A 17754-nucleotide genomic window follows, 5' to 3' on the forward strand; every position below is an offset into this window, starting at 1 on the left:
AGACAGCGCAATCAGGGCCCTCAATCCATGTAGCAGTGCTAGAATATTATTTATTTATAGCAGTAATAAGCATACATGTTCCTTTTCCCCGGGTTCTATTTCATATCGCCAACTGTGGGAATTAGAATATGGGAAATATTCACCGAAGAGTAATGCTGTAAGAGATCTTATCCTCTGGGAGCGTGAAATTAGTGGTTTGGTTGGTGGAACTCTGATTCAGTTCGATTGGGGAAAATCATGAACATAACGCGTATTGCTAAATTTAACAGGACTTTTAGTTGAAATAAAGTCTTGAATAATATAACTATGTATTGTATAATACATGAGTGACCAGCCTTTTTTTTCTATAAAATGTAATATTACATGTTTTAAAAGTCCCGAAGAAAAATCACAGTTTCCTGCGTGGTGATTGAAACACATTTGGCAGTTATTTTCGGATAAGAGCAAGAATTTAAGTATTAGTAAATAAGAACTTGGTTCCTTTTGTGTATGTTCAGTCCATTAATAACGTAATATGAATTAAGGAACGGAATTTTTGTTCTTATGTTATTGGTACTAACAATACCTGTAATTGTGTGGGTCAGTGATATTTTTGTGAGTGTTAAACATTTCAAGAGATGTTTCCAGTGATTGTGAACATAACAAGAGAACCTTAGCGTAGCTCCTGCAGTCAGAATTTTGGAAAAATACTGTAAAGTCTAGAGGGCTAAATTTTGCCAATGGAAGGTATTTCTTTCATAAGCTTTTGGAATTAGCGAAGCTGAATGTGACCTGTAGATATTTTGCTTGGAATGGAAACCTATAGATGGTTTACAGTTTGGTGAAAATACAAGTTTTATCTCCCTTTGATAAAAGTTTTTTTTTAAGTGTTTTCTGGTCCTAGAGCATTTCTTTAGTATTTACAAATCCTAACAATTGATTTCCTTTATGATTATAATCTTCTGCAAAGAATATGTTTTACATATAACTGTCTTCAAATTATTTCCTCAATCATTTTCATGTAACCTGAAGCTCTTTTACAAGCCCTATTTTAGAAGGAAACTTGAGACAGGTTTGCGGATTTACCCAAGGATTATTCAGTGAGTTAAAAGTTGGGGAGGAAAGGTGGCCCACAAGATGAGGAATCATGGATCTAAATTAATAAAAATTTAGATTGCTGCCAGTTTCCAGTGATGTTGGGAGAGTAATGTTTGTGAAGTTTATATTTGTAAAATAGAATGATACCTTTTTATTCCCTTGAGGGAATTTTGTGTTAGGCATAATTCTTCCTCACAAAGATTTTACAGTCTAATTGAGGAGACAGATGTAAATCTACTTAATACATAAATGTTAATGTAACTACAGTGATTGCTCTAATGGGTTGATGACTAGTGTATAATGACTGATATTAATGAAAACTTCTAGAGGAGATAAGCTTTAAATTGAATATTGTTAGCATAACTGTTGTTTCTAAGCAATTATAAAGCACTTAATATTACCACTACTATATTGTTAAATTTTAAGGTAGTAGGGGATATACTTTGCTTTTATTTTCCTCCTTTTGAGGCGTAACTATCAACTTTAGTTACCAACTTCAGCTTTAGTTATCAGCATTTTTGCTGTCAGAGGAGTCTGAGTTAAGAATGAAATAAATAAGCTTGTTTATTAAAAATCACTTGTTTCAATATATAAAATATTTTTGTGGTGAAGACTTGACATATGTTGTAAAACTTTCACTTATAACATGATGTATGAGAAAGAGCCTTGAAAAGTCAGGAGATGACTATCTTCATCTCGCTGTCACTAAACTAGCTCTGTGCTAGTGACTTGACTTCTTTAAGGTTTCATTTTTTTGTAAGAGGACAAGATTGACTAGGGGATCTCTCATAACTCTAAGATTATAAGTAGTTAAAATATTTAATGGAAAGTGAAGCCTTTTTCCTTCTTGGATTTTTTTTTTTTTTTTTTTTACACCTTGCACTGTGTAAATGAATGTCTGTAAGATCATTACCTAATTGGGAGGTTAATTTCTGCTGGCCAATGTTTGTGCCAAATTGGAATTTGAGGCCAGGTCTGTATGTTAAATGACACTATGATATAGTTTAGGATCATCTTCATGTATGTATATATGAAGAGATATTATAGCGAATCATAGGAAAAACATGTCTAGTCTATAGGAACAATGAATGTTACTTTCTTAATTATGTGAAAGTATTGTGTAAATGTGATCTAGTTTTTTGGGAGATTTTCAGTTTAAAATATTTTGCCTTCTTGTTCTCAAGTATACTCTCCTTGACTTGTTTCTTCTTTTTTTGAGAAACTGAGAATTAAGAAATTGGAGAATTTGGGTTGAGAGAGATGGTCACCAGAACTTTTGTTCTACTTTAATGCCGGTATTAAATGGGAGGGAGAGAGTTTTCTGGAAATTTAACTTAAGTATTTTCACTGATAAAACAAATCTGATTTGTCAAAGTTCATTGTGAAGTTTGAACTTGAAAATCTTCCAATTTACTGTAAATTGAAATATCTGGTTATCAATCTTAAGATCAATTTGAAAACAATTTAGGATGTGAAAAAATGAAGCATGTGTTGAAATAAAACTGGAAGAATGGCATTCATTTTTTATTTTTAAAGATTTATTTATTTTAGAGAGTGAGAGCGCATGCAAGACAGCGAGTGCAGCGGGGAGGGGCAGAGGGACAGGGAAGGAAACTTAAGCAGACTCTGCACTGAGCTTGGAGCCCAGTGGAGCTCAGTGGAGCCCAACGCGAGGCAGATCTCACAACCTGAGCCAAAACCAAGAATCGGAGGCTTAACTGACTATGCCACCCAGCCCCCAATTAAAAAAAAAAAGAACATATTTGAAGTGTTTAAAGAAATTAGTCTTCAGGGGCGCCTGGGTGGCTCAGTCATTACGTGTCTGGCTTCGGCTCAGGTCACTGTCCCAGGGTCCTGGGGTCGAGCCCCTCATTGGGTTCCCTGCCTGGCGGGAATCCTGCTTCTCCCTCTCTCACTCCCCCCTGCTTGTGTTCCCTCTCTTGCTGTGTCTCTCTCTGTCAAATAAATAAATAAAATCTTTAAAAAGAATAAAAAAGAAATTAGTCTTTAGAATTCTTTGCAGCATTAGTACTAAAATTCATAAAAAACAGTTAAAGAGTGACGTCAGTATTTAAATAATCAAGATAATTCAGCATAAAACAATTTCCTTTAGAAATGCATGTGGTTGGTGGAGAAGGGTGGGTGGGAGCATATTCTTGATAATTATTGAAACTCCTTGTGTTATCTGTAGCTTAAATGTTCAAAGGGATGCAAAGAAGTATTTATGAAAAACTTGTTAAAAAATCCTTTATGTGTAAGTGGACAAAATACTGTTGTACTTTTGGAAAATGGAGTCATATAATTTTTCCATCTGCACACTGTTCAGAAGCTAAAACTTAAAGAAACAGGATTGAATTTGGGTGTTATTTTTCTGTTTGGTAATAAATTATAGTTGCAGTCCTTAAAAACTAAAATCTCTGAGCTGAGGATCTGCGGAGTCCCTAGACTCTTTCAGGGAGTCTTGTGAAGTCAAAATTGTTTTCATAATAATTCTAAGACATTATTTGCCTTTTCACTTCCACAAGTGTTCAGAGTTTTCTAGGGGCTTACCTGACTTGATACTACAACAAATTTAATGAAGAATTAAACAAATCCAGCCGCTTTCTACCGTGTATTAAAAAGATTTACTAAAATGTACAAGAAAGCTACTCACTAATTTTTTGTTGTAGAAAAGCTATTTTTCATTAAAATACTACTTAGAAGTACTGGGTTTATTACTTTAAATGAATTGATAAATACTTTAATGTCCTCTTAATTTCAGTTTCAAATAGAATAAAATTTAAAAAAGGACTTATATAAACAAAATCTCTTGTGGTTCTCAATAATTTGAGCATGAAAGTTGCCTTTGACCAAAAAAGTTTGAGAGTAGCTGTATTACAGTTTTATTTACTCTGCATTTTTCAGTACCATAGGCATTTAGCCATATGTGGCTGCTGAGTGGCTGAGAAACTGAATTTTTAATTTTTTAAAATTTTAATTTAAACATTAAAAACTGAAGCTGTGGAAAACTTTGATATTGATTACATGTTGAAATGACAATATTTTTAATATACTGGGTTAATTGAAAGGCATTAATTTCAGTTTCCACTTTTTAAAATCTGGCTTTTGGAAATTTAAAAATTATGTGGCTCACATTATATTTTCATCAGGCAGCTCTATTTTAGAAAATTTTAGTTCTTTTTCTCTTCTAAACTTTTAAATTTAACTGTTGATTAGAAAGTCAAAGAGGAATAAGAAAAGATGGAGTGTCCCAGACTTTTACCTTTTCCCCCTTTTTATTGCATTCATTTGTATTTTTCACTTACCTATTATGCCTTGGGGCATTAGAAGATAAGCTGAGGTAAGTCAGGTGCCTGGTTGAGTGATGACCTTGTATTACTAGTTTATGGTCTTGCTTGTAGGGGCATACTACTATCATTTAAGGAAGTGTTTTCTAATTTTTTCCATTGCTCTCAAATTAAATTGCTATTAATTTTTAGTTTTGACTTTAAGAACTTTGTTATGAGCTAGATCCATTGCCAGCATTCGCTTCTGCAAAGCTGAGAGGTATGTCTCTTCTCAGACTTAATTACCAAGTTTGGTATTTTGTAACAGCTGTTGAGTGAGTCTGGAATAGTCTACCATACAAACACCAGTTGATTAGAAAGCTGGAAATGGAACAAGAAGACTCCTACCAATAGTAAAGGGAGGGCATAAGCAAATTTGATTTTGGCACTATGATTAAAGTTAAAATTGTTTTGAAATTTGTTTGATACGTTTATTTCTTCAAGAGGGATTGACTAGCAACACCAAGTGCTAGTCTTAAGTAGAAAATGATACCTGTCAGATTACTTTTGGGCTTCATTGTTTCTATTTTTAAAATGAGTTGCTTTTTTTTTTTTTTTGGTCCCATTAATTTCATACACATGTCTAGAAAGATACCAATAAATCAAGTTTTAAGTAAGAGATAAGGAGTTTTCAGCCCTTGTAGTTTGCTTATTTGCTTACTTATATTGTACAACACTGTTAAACTCATGTTTATCCTTAAAAATTGTGCATAATTCTTGTTTAAATTGTATTTGAATTACTGAACTGAACCAAATGAATTGAAAAGTTTTCAAAAACTACAGAAACTTGAATAAGAAATATTTCTTAAATTTCTTTTATCAAAAATTATATCAACAAAAGAAAAAAGAGAGCTTTTTCAAAATGGTGAAGTAGTCTTGGAAACTGATAGGTACGCTGTTGTAAAAATTGATCTAAGTATGAGCTCTTAGGTATTTGCACGTGCTTTGAGTTATTTTAGTTAATAAAAATGACAAAAAGTAAAATTAGTAAGCATTAAAAAAAAGAGAAATCAGTGCTCCACTTAAGCTGTTAGCTTACAGAATAACTTTATACCTTTTTTTAGTTTTGAAATGTTTTACTTCCATTTATGTTTTTGATACTATCATTTATGTTTCTGAACTATTAGTATAAGCTTCACAAGGCTGGAGATCTATTCACATTTGTCTCTCGGATTTCTAACAGAGGGTCTGACATATGGTAAATGCTCAACAACCAAATGTTGACTGTACATAGATCATTAGATCTCCTGATTGATAATTCACAGAAAACGTATGCATTTTTGATATTCTCATCCTAAATTTAAAATATGAATTAATAAATGTTATTCTTAAGTTTGTATGTGTTTTGTTTTACTCTGTAAATGTAAAACAGTCCTGGGAAATAATATGTTGAATTTGGGAGAAAGGGGAGTTTGAGGTCAGAAATATGAGCAAGAAAATATACTTTTAAGAAATAATTTCTGGGGCACCTGGGTGGGTCAGTCATTAAGCATCTGTCTTAGGCTCAGGTCCAGGGTCCTGGGATCGAGCCCCGCATTGGGCTCCCTGTTCCGTGGGAAGCCTGCTTTTCCCTCTCCCACTCTCCCTGCTTGTGTTCCCTCTCTCGCTGTGTCTCTCTGTCAAATAAATAAAATCTTTAAAAAAAGAAAAATAGTTTCCACTGACATAACTAACATGAAATCATGGTTTTAAAAATGTGCCTCAAACTACATAAAAAGGGCAGCATTATTTGTAATTAGGCACGTTTCATTTTGTTTATAACTGAAAACATTAAAAAATTGGGTAAAATTCTATTGCTGTGTTATCAAGTCTTTGAAGCTCTGATTTTAATATGGTAAGGTTTTTAGGGTATGTCTTAATATAATTACATAAGGAATTAGTTTACCCAGGGTAGTTTATTAATAGCACCTAAGACAACACCTAAATTGTAACACAAGTAGACTTTAAAGAGAATGAAGTTCCTTAAAAACCTGAGAATTTGCTTTCCAAGGTTCTTTAGTATATGTGGGTATTGTGGGAAGGCACTTTGAAAAAATTACTTGAGAATGGTAATATATTTTATACTTACTAAGTTTCTTAAAGTTGAGCTAGAAGGACTGACTGAATCCTTTGCTTCAGTGAAGCTGCAGATAAGAGTAAGCAGGGTCACCTAAAGATAGATTTACTTAGAGGTTTGGCTGCCTCTCTGGAACTGTTTAGCTTTGAGCAGATTTCCATAAATGGAAAGAGCAACTGGAGAGACCCAGTACCTTGGTTGAGAGTGTGGATGATGTGCAACAGGTGGTAAAACAGTCGCTGGATTTTTTTTTTTTTTTTTTTATAAATGCTCTCCAAATGACTGCTGTTTAAGGCTAAGGCTTTAGCATTTGGTGAATTTTGAGATTAAGTGAATTTTTTTTTTCAATTAAAAGTTTCCTGGAAACAATTTTAAAAGATTCCTATCTTTAGTGTGTAGAACTTCTGAATTTGTAATACAGCTTATGGAATTTATACAAATACTTCCTTTTAGTCTTTCTAGAGGACATCTTGAGAAAAATCTATCCAGTTAGAAACTTATATATTCATGTTTCAGAACCAAGTAGAATGTTCAATATTTTTAAGTTAGGATGTGAAATTAATATATCATTAATACAAGTTTGTGCTTGAATGGCCAATTTTCCTATAAGGTCTGTGGGTTATCCTCAACTTTAATATATAAAAGAAATACTTGCATGCCTGTTGTATTAAAAATCTATATTGGGAATTATAGCAGATACAAAGATGAATTAAGATAGCCCCCCTGACCTCAAGGAACTTACAATCTTACAGTAGTGATAAGAAATTATTACCATTTGGGGCACCTGGGTGGCTCAGTCATTAAGCGTCTGCCTTTGACTCAGGTCATGGTCCCAGGGTCCTGGAATTGAGCCCCACATTGGGCTCCCTGCTCAGCGGGAAGCCTGCGTCTCCCTCTCCCACTCCCCCTGCTTGTGTTCCCTCTCTCGCTGTGTCTCTCTCTGTCAAATAAATAAATAAAATCTTAAAAAAAAAAAGAAATTGGGCGCCTGGGTGGCTCAGATGGTTAAGCGTCTGCCTTCACCTCAGGTCATGATCCCAGCTTCCTGGGATCGAGTCCTGCATCGGGCTCCCTGCTCAGCAAAGAGCCTGCTTCTCCCTCTGCCTCTCTCTCTCTGTCTCTTCTGAATAAATAAATAAAATCTTAAAAAAAAAAAGAAATTATCACCATTTATTGAATTCTTACCCATATGCGAGGCATTGTACATGTTTTTTATGGGTATCACCTTACTTAATTCTCACAACTATCTGAGGTAATACACCTGTTTTGTAAAAAAGGAAATCAAGTTTCCTTACAAGAAATTAAATTGCTGGTCTAGGGTAACAAATAAGTAGCAGAGACTAGGACTCAAGCTGTTGGACTGGAAAAGCCAAACGATTGCTGTATACTTTACTTTTCACAAGTAATTCAGTCAGCAAAGCATAAAGTAAGTGCTAAAAGAGAGTTACAGAAGGTGGCAGAATTAGAAAAGACTTCATGGGAAAACAAACAAACATAGAAACTTTAAAAACAAATTTATTGGGTAAAACAGAAAAGTTCAGTAAAATCTTGAAGAGACAAGGTTACTGGGAATAGAGTTCCTGGGTGTCTGGTGCTATGCTAGTCCACACACCTAGGAGGGTCTGTAAGAACCAACTAATTCATTAAACTAACTTGGAAATGCATGTTTCTTGACTGATTCTGCAAGGTATTGCCCTTGATATTAGTGGCTGTATATCAAGACACATAATTGACCTCCTAGGATTGTTAATCTACAACCATCCTCCCCCCGCCCCACCTCCAAGTTAGTTTTGCCTGAAATTGATACAGGGTTCAAATTTCAAGGGTCTCTGTTTTCCTTTGGATAAGATTCAGAAATTTCTCAGTAATTTCTAATCATTCTCAATAGTTGCTTTATAATCAATGTTTGTTTTGCAGAGTGTACATACTAGATGGTTTTTTAAATTATTTCTGTAAATAATTTATATGGACTAATATGTATCAGTGACTTAGAGTTATTCACATGAGTTAATTTGTTTCTCATAGAGTAATATGTTTTAATTTAGTAATGTATTCTGTGCATTTTTAATTGAGTAGAATTTATTTCCCCCCAGTGGAAGCATCAGTTCATAGCAGTAATGCACACTGTACAGATAAGACAATTGAAGCTGCTGAAGCCCTGCTTCATATGGAATCTCCTACCTGCTTAAGGGATTCAAGAAGTCCTGGTATGTGAATTGTTCTTTTTTATATTAAACATGTCCTATCACTTTGCATATTTAAAATAAGTTTCTTCTTAAATACATGAGGATTATTGTTGTTCTCAAGGTTTATTATGCATGAATACCTGTGACAGCAATACTTGATCCTTATTTGTCAAAGTTCCCTAGTCTTAAAATAATTAATTTTTTATAATAAATGATAACAGAAAATGCCCACTATAGACAGATAAATATTTGTTAAATTGCTATTTATATTGTTATGTCTTATTTCCTTAACTCTGGGTAAATTGTAAACCTTTGTAGTCCTTAAGGGAATGGCAGATGGGGTTGGGGGATTTGCTGCCCATGACTACTTTCTATCCTTTATTTACTTACTTATTTATAAGAAACACCAGGTGTTGCCTTTTTTTTTTTTAAGATTTTATTTATTTGAGAGAGAGCGAGAGAGCAAGAGAGAGCACAAGTGGGAAGGAGAGGGTTAGGTCCCACACCCTGAAATCATGACCTGAGCCAAAGGCAGCCGCTTAACCGACTGAGATAAATAGGCAGTAGCTCCAGAGAACCTTCCATGGTGGAGAGAGGAGATAGCTTCTACCATTTCCTTATACTCCCTCAGGCTGGGAGTTTCCTTTTCTTTTGGTCCCCCCCTTTTTTTTCTTTAATATTGCCTTTGAGAGTCATTTTGTACTCTAATGTCCAAGTGTTAATTTGACTTAATACAATAATATTAGCCCTCCTTCTTATAGGGATTTATAAATACCAAGAGCAGCTGTACTTTTTTTAATTAGAATAGTATTATTCATGTATTATTCAGGGATATGAGAAGAAAATTAGGGCATGTTGGTCAGTGTATTAATCCACAATAGTATTATTAGCTGTCCCTTAATTGAAATAGAAATGTCATATTCTGATTATTCATGCACATTGGAAGGAAGCTGGAGCAACATTATTGTATATAAAGAATACCAAATGGCAGTTTCTATTTCTGTTTTAGTGACCCAAAACATCAGGACTGTTACATTAAATAAAATTTTAAATATTGAAAGATGATATTCATTGGGCTATAATGAGCAGGTTTTCCTTTTCTTCATATTTCGAAATGATCTGTTAAGTGCTTTCTTTTCACTGAAGGCACACACATTTATTAAATGTTCTAAATTTTATACCATGTACATATATTACCTAGTTAGAGAATATTGATGGGTACCAGGAAGGAAAGTAATTACTGAAGAAGTCACTATTATTCTATTGTCTTATTTTCATTATGTTTTCCCAATTGTCAAAATAATTCAAAGTCTTCTACAGTGAGCTTGAAAGTGTGTAAAAAATGTGAAGAAGGGGGGTGTAATTCCTCATGGTCCCCACCTTACCTACAGGATTAACATTTCCTTCAAGCTAATTTTCTTTGCATTTATTTCCTTACATACTTTAGATCGTATTGCGTATTCAGCAAATTAACTTTAGGCTCTTACCCTGCTTTGATGAATTGTTAACAAACTTCACCTCTACTAAATATTGAATTGTCCGCATGAAGAAGTATTAATGGGGGTGGGAAATTTTAATTTTTTGACTTTTTTTTATAGTGGAAGTGTTTGTCCCTCCTTGTGTATCAACTCCAGAATTTATCCATGCTGCTATGAGGCCAGATGTCATTACAGAAACTGTAGTGGAGGTGTCAACTGAAGAATCGGAACCAATGGATACCTCTCCTATTCCGACATCACCAGATAGCCATGAACCGATGAAAAAGAAAAAAGGTAGAGTATATTTATAAATTTCTGGACAAGTGGGAGAAATTTTTTCTTGTTTTTTTTTCCCCCATCAAGGGACATAGGAAATATATGCTGTAGATTTATGATTGATGTTATCTTTACCTAGGTATTCTCAGAGAACCAACAAATTGAGATTTTAATTTTGTGTTAACATGTTCATACTGTTTTAAAGGAGTTAGTATTTAAGCTCTAAAGAAAGTTATCTGAAAATGGAATGATAACAAATGTTGGACAAGCAGAAGGAAGATTAGAGGTTCACTACTTGTTTGCTTTCTGATCCTTTTAGGTACTTGGTTATTTTTTAAAAAACATTTAATTTTTTTATTTTCTCTATTTTTAATCTTCCCACTCTTTTGTGGGCCTTAAAATAAAAAGCCCAATACTCTTTTGTTCCATATACCTTCTGTCTTAAAACACCAAGATTGCCAATAAGGATTTTAAGTGGAATAACCTCACCAGTGGGTAAAGAGCGTTTCCACTTACTATTTATTTGACTGCTGCTGAAACTTCTGCTCACCTGATCCTGATGGGTGAGGCCCAAGGCCCCACATATCCTCAACATCCCTAGGAGTTGGGCAGCAAGTGGGTCCTTTTCTTGTTTGAATCAGAGGTAAAACTTGAAAGAAATGAAATTCTGTATAAATGGTACTCACCTAATTCCACTTTCTTCTGTATCTCTTTCTTTACATTTTAGAGTAGGAAAAAAATCAAGGCAAAAATAAGAAAACTTGTGTTAGAAATAATGGTATTTGGGGCGCCTGGGTGGCTCAGTCGTTATGCGTCTGCCTTCGGCTCAGGTCATGATCCCAGGGTCCTGGGATCGAGCCCCACATCGGGCTCCCTGCTCCGCGGAAGGCCTGCTTCTCCCTCTTCCACTCCCCCTGCTGTGTTCCCTCTCTCGCTCTCTCTCTGTCAAATAAATAAATAAAATCTTTAAAAAAAAAGAAAAAGAAATAATGGTATTTCCTTTCATTTATTAGAGTTATTTCAAATTGCTGTGATGTTGATGTGTCTGTACTCATTACTGTGAGGGACACAGTGAAGAATAAGATTGAGTGCCTTCCCTCATGTGATAGATTACGTGTATGTTGCAAGAGGTATGAATGAGAGAATTAGAAGGAAGAATTAACTTCCTGCTGTTTAAATGTTTAAAAACAAAAGGCATACATATAAATAGCCATGTTTACCCACTTCCCCACTGTAGCCTTTGGCTGGTGGTATTTGATAGGAGCTATTACCAAATACTTACAAAATGTTTAGATTTATTTTTATTTTATTTTTTAGGGAGAGGGAGAGGGCGCACGCGCATGCTTGCGCACGCACACACACACGCACACACAAGCAGGGGCCGGGAAGGGGGGTAGTGCAGAGGAAGAGGGAGAAAGAATCTCAAGCAGACTCTATGCCCACCCAACGCAGGGCTCGATCTCACGACCATGAGATCAGGACCCTGGCCATAATCAAGAGTCAGACACTAACCGAATGACCCACCCATGTGCCCTAATTTTTAGATTTAAAAGAAGATGGAATGATCCTGGAGTCCCGGGATCGAGTCCCACATCGGGCTCCCTGCTCAGTGGAGAGTCTGCTTCTCCCTCTGACCCTCTTCCCTCTCGTGCTCTCTATCTCTCATTCTCTCTCTCTCTCAAATAAATAAATAAAATCTTTAAAAAAAAAAAAAAGATGGAAAAGACCATGAATAGCTGGGAACCAAGACCTCTAGATGAATAGGTTGATCTGCCTATGTGGTACGATATAAACCAGGAAATAATTTGCCAATTTAATACTAATTTTATATATTTGAAAATAGATGATCTTAATGACCATTTAAAAATTATATATAATGCATAAATATATATGCTTAAGTTCATTTGGGACATACTAAGGTAGGTTATTTTTGAATAGCAGAGCCTTCTTTTTATTTCCAGAGCTTCTGACATTCTAATGTGTGTTGTGAATCTGCAAGAGAAGGTAACATGCAGTGTTCTAAAAGTTAATTTGACTGTAGAACATTGTTTCTGACCGATGAATAAACTATTAAGAAGAATGATTTGGGAAATACTGCTTTATATGAAAATAAATTAAGCCTTTTTGGGCTAACATTTCGATGAAGGAAGTTGGGGTTTTTTTTGTTTTGTTTGAGTCTTATTGCTGATTTGTATTCTAAATATTATTTAAATTGAGATTAATCTCTGTTCTAGTGAGACCAGCGAACTTTCCCTTTTAATTTTTGCCAGAACACACATCTTACTGATAAGTTACCATAATGAAATCCTAGAATATAATAGCTCTGTATTTTGCATTAAATTAAAACACTTTGATTTTTAAGTCTTTATTTAGCTCTAAATAATCCTTGCTAATGAAGACCAGAGTGACATCAGAAATCCCAGATGTATGACAATCACCAAATTATTAATAATATATTTAATCTGCAAATTATAATATACTTCCCAGCCTTTCTGGAGGCTTCCCCTCATCTGCCAGCATTCTTTTATCAGTGCTGAGAATTGAAAACAATGCATTTCAGCCTTATGCCTTTTTTAGTGTAAGTATAGCTCTTGCTTTTCTGTTCATTGTGGATGCTAGTCTGCCTGAGGCACCTTTTGGTGGAAGTGAAGAGAAGCTAAAAGAAGGGCACACTTACTAGACATACGAAATAATTAACTGAAAGATTTTTTTTTTATCCTTATGATGTACCTGCACATTGAGGTGGGGAAATTTGAACACTTATGCTTAAATTCTGGTGATTGGATTGGCTCAGAGCAGTAGAATGTTTAAAATAATATTTTTTACTTTTCCTCATTTGAGCTCAAAGGGCTTCGCAGATTATCAGATCCTCTGCAATAGGTAGGTAAAGTTTTTTCTAACAGTCCTATAGAACAGAAAAGAAAAAAGTTTGTACTAGAATTTGTTTCCACTGCTGCATTATTGGAAGAGGTTAGCAAATTGAGACTCTGACTGAGTAAATAATAGGTTGGGTAGTACCTGACTTGCTATATACACTGAAATTACTGCCAACTAACTGCTGTAATCTGAAATTGCAGAAGTGCTTTTATTGCTCCTTTTAAATGCAGCTTTTTATATACACTCAGTATATTAATCCACAAATTAGTGTCCAGTTTCATGAATAATGTGTTATCAAAGAGTCTGCTAATCATGCTTCTGTTATTTTTCCTGTTTTCAATGTATGGTTTCAATCTTATTTTTTTTCAGTTGGCCGTAAACCAAAGACCCAGCAATCACCAATCTCCAATGGGTCTCCTGAGTTAGGTATAAAGAAGAAACCCAGAGAAGGAAAAGGTAATTTGGGGAGGGCTGTTTTGCAGGTGAGATGACTTTTTTTTTTCAGTTGACATTTTTGCATTTGTAAGAAAATGAGTCCTAGGACACGTACAGGTGGAAGTACTGTCTTTGGTAGTAGGTCTTAATCAGGGTTATATGAGCATCGCCTGGGGAGGTTTTTTTTTTCCTAGTTCGTACCCCACTGAGATTCTATAGCCATAGATAGAGGCTACAGGGGGAGTAAAAGGCAGTAGGCATTTGTGTTTGGAAAGGTCATCTAAAAAGTGCAGTCTGATGCACAGCCTTCTTAAGAGCCATTGTTCTTAGGGGAGGTATGTATGTGTAACAGTACTCATCCTCATATAAAGCCACTTAGAACTGAAGGGGTGGCTTTATAACGAAGACTTATTTCTGATACATAATTTCTTAACTGATAGAATGCAAGAATTCTCAAGGCAAGTTGAATTTAATTTCCCAGTCAACCAATTTCAGTCGTGTCAGGTCAGAACAAAAACCCTATTTTTGCTTTAGAATTTGTATACTTTCATTAAAAACAAAAATTAATGAGACGCCTCCTACATTCTGCGCTCTTGTTAGATGACTTCAGGTAACATTTTAATCATGGTTTTAGGTGTGTTCTGATAATCTGATAACCAGAATTTATCACTTTCATGAATGTTTTCAGACCAATATTTAATAGTTGGATACATTTTTTTTTTTTTAAGATTTCATTTATTTATTTGAGAGAGAGAATGAGAGAGAGCACGAGAGGGAAGAGGGTCAGAGGGAGAAGCAGACTCCCCGCTGAGCAGGGAGCCCGATGTGGGACTCGATCCTGGGACTCCAGGATCATGACCTGAGCCGAAGGCAGTCGCCCAACCAACTGAGCCACCCAGGCACCCTAATAGTTGGATACATTTTGGATTAATATATTAAAATTTATTCCATCTTCAACAGGTGGTCTTATATCTAATTTTATTTATTTTCTGCTGTCATATGACAAATTTTAAATAGAGCAAAAATTAAATCTCTAGTAAAAAAATTTTTCTCCAGTAAGTCTAAGAAATTTAGACCAAAAAATGTAGTTACATTGAACTGTTATTTATTCAGGAACTGAGAAATTGAATTTGGGACAGATTTAGGATACTTTTATTTCTTTGTCTGTCTTTGGTCATTTTACATTTCTAACATCTTAGGTTTTGTCTTTTATGTTGAAAACTTTAAAAATTACAAAGCTAAACTGTAAATACAGTTATTACTGTTTTTTAAATAATTCCCATTATCAGTGGTCTCTTGTATTCAAAGACCTGATGCTTAACACTGGAGAAAAATTTTGTGATGACCTGTTTTTAACAATCAAAATCACCTTTTATTAAGGTTTCAGTCTTTTATTATCAAACTTGAGGCAAAGTGTTGAATATGAAGATTAAAGATTAAAAATCCAGTCGGAGGCACCTGGCTGCCTCAGTTGGTAGAGCCTCTGACTCTTGTCATGAGGTTGTAAGTTCAAGCCCCACGCTGAGTGTAGGAAGTACTTTAAAATCTTAAAAAAAAAAAATAAAGTATTTCTTCTACAAAATGCTGATAATGTCTGTGATAAAGACAGCTTCCCTTTCTGAATGTTTTCCTTAAAGTGAGATTTAGAACTTTTCAGTTTTAACTTGATGGGAACTGGGATGGAGTGAGTATCCAAAGACGACCTGAGGAATGATGTTGAGTCTCATTCCACAAACATGGATGCATTCAAATCCCTACTATGTGTTATAAGGCATTGTTTATATTATTCAGAAGTTTCTTCCACAATAAGATCACTTTTCCTATGTCCACTCATAGGGCCTGGTAATCTCTTGATCACAAAAATGTCCCAAGTACATATCTTAATGTAGTTGAAAGTTACATATGGTTTACTAGTAAGAGTTTTTACAAAGTATTGATGCTGATGCAGTGGGATTTCAGAGACGCAGATAGAACACTGTAAAGTTGAAGGTTAACATTTTTAGGTTAAAAGATGCACACTGGTCTCAACTATGGGTTAACAAATTTACTGAATTTTCAGATAATTCCAGAATGAAAATGAAATGCCCGAGGAAGAGCATCAGGATTTAGATTGAGTAGCAGTAGCTTAGTTTGGAAGCCTCCTACCCTTAGAGGTTCTTCTCATGAAGCCTGTAATTTGGATCTAGATTTGATGATAGTAAAGGGATGGTGAGCAGGAGCCTAGAGATGACCTGGTGACTCAGTGGTGGTGTGTGTATTCTAATTTTCTCCTTCTCGGGGTTCTTTTCTGTTCTTTGATCAATTTAAGAATCTTTGGCCCTTAGAGGCTTTATGAAGGGAATAAAAGAAAAACAGCATTCTGAAAAGCCTGATCTCCTCATAACTACTGTCCACTACTTGCCCATCCTCCACTCTTCAAAGGGAAAGAAAAAAAAACTCATGCTTTCTTCTTTTGGAGATTAAGTTCCTTATCTGAATCCCAGATTCCCTCCTTTTCCTCTATGCAAATCTTAGTCATCTTCCAAGTCTTCTGTCTTACCAATCCACTTTATTTTTATTCCTGAAATCTCAGACATTTTCTGTCATTCATTTGGAATATTATTATGCATTGCCTTGTGATCTTGTGTTGCTTCACAAACTGTTACTTCTTTTTTGTATTAACTTGTCATTTACTTTTCCCTTCCCAACTAAATTGTAAATTCCTTGAAGCAGGGACCAAGTTTTAAATGCTCTTCTGTATCCTCAGCTACACTTATGGAGCATAGTGTATGATGAATAGTTATGTTACTCTGCAGAAATAGCTCATTTTCAAATTTTGCTAGTCACGTGATCAAATGTTACATAGTTAGTACTTGATGAATACTTGACTAGTTAAAGGAATTGCCATGTTACTTTTTAGTGTTTGTTTAAGGAGTTAATACTGAAGCACAAATGTATTTACTCAACTGTCCATATATAATGAAATCCTAATACATTGCTTGTCTTCACTGTACTGGGTACAGTCAGTAGAAAGAGATTAGCAATTAAAAAAAAACCTGTTTTTAGAGGAAGGTAGGTCTCATTGATTGAAAATTGACTAGTAATCCAGAGGATAATGAAAAGATAATGTTTAAGGGGTCGTGGGTAATTTGTACTTTATAAGACATGTACTTCAGAGTTCCTGCATAAAGGTCAATCAAAGAAAAATAAGTTTCACGGTGCCTGGCTGTCTCAGTCGGTGGAGCATGCAACTCTTGATCTCGGGGTTGTGGGTTCCAGCCCTGTGTTGGGTGTGGAGATTACGTAAAAAAGATAAAATCTTAGAAGATTTGCAGATTTCACTGTGTATTGCTTGCCTTTTCAACAAGTAAGTGCCTTTTGATGAATATTGATCATAGAATTGGGGCTGATCATATAATAAACATACTGGTGCAAATAAATTTATTCATGGTTTAGATCTGTGTAAATTAATAAATTGGATTCTGTTTAATTCAGGTTCACTCTGTGCTATGCATTATGCCTTTGCCTTGCCTTTACTGAACTCAAAATTTAGGATAGGGTGATGTATAATAGTATAAAATTCAGGACCTCTCTGTTACATTAGTATCATAACTGTAAACATAAATAGGATATTATTTTTGAAAACTAGCAAACAAGTATATTTAGGATTATAATGAAATACAGTGTATATATAATTTACTAGGCAACACAATTTGACACTGTATAAATGATTGCTCATATAGTCAAGTACTTAATGACAGACTCTTGGGACATTTGTTTTACCAGTAGTTAATGAATTTTTGTCCAGCATAATTAAATATTTGCCTTTTTTTTTTTTTTTTTGATCGAGGGTGTGAGTGGAGGTCGGGGGGAGGCAAAGATGGAGAGGGGGAGAGAGAGTATCTTAGGCAGGCTCCATACCCAGCGCAGAGACCAACGTGGGACTCGATCTCGTGACCCTGAGATCATGACCTGAGCAGAGAACAAGAGCTGGACGCTTAACCGACTGAGCCACTTAAGTGCCCCTAAATATTTGCCTTATATTAATGAATTTTTAACCAGTG

The 17754-nt window shown here is 34.9% G+C and overlaps 1 protein-coding gene across 12 annotated transcripts in view; it reads left to right on the forward strand.

The window, feature by feature from the left end:
• ELF2 (E74 like ETS transcription factor 2) overlaps nucleotides 1-17754 on the forward strand; it is a 112022-nt gene that overhangs the window by 90774 nt on the left and 3494 nt on the right. For 6 of the 12 annotated variants that reach the window (XM_088021033.1, XM_028102232.2, XM_088021035.1 and 3 more), the window contains 4 exons: nucleotides 8553-8666; nucleotides 10244-10417; nucleotides 13241-13279; nucleotides 13646-13732. In XM_088021033.1, the coding sequence (XP_087877159.1) occupies nucleotides 8553-8666; nucleotides 10244-10417; nucleotides 13241-13279; nucleotides 13646-13732 (414 nt within the window). The remainder of the gene's footprint in view (nucleotides 1-8552; nucleotides 8667-10243; nucleotides 10418-13240; nucleotides 13280-13645; nucleotides 13733-17754) is intronic. The other 6 variants (XM_028102230.2, XM_028102235.2, XM_028102231.2 and 3 more) reach the window with 3 other exon arrangements.

Source organism: Eumetopias jubatus, unplaced genomic scaffold (genome assembly GCF_037043125.1).
Source record: "Eumetopias jubatus isolate StellerSeaLion01/CBP00866 unplaced genomic scaffold, mEumJub1_p1.0 scaffold_2, whole genome shotgun sequence".
NCBI lineage: Eukaryota > Metazoa > Chordata > Mammalia > Carnivora > Otariidae > Eumetopias > Eumetopias jubatus.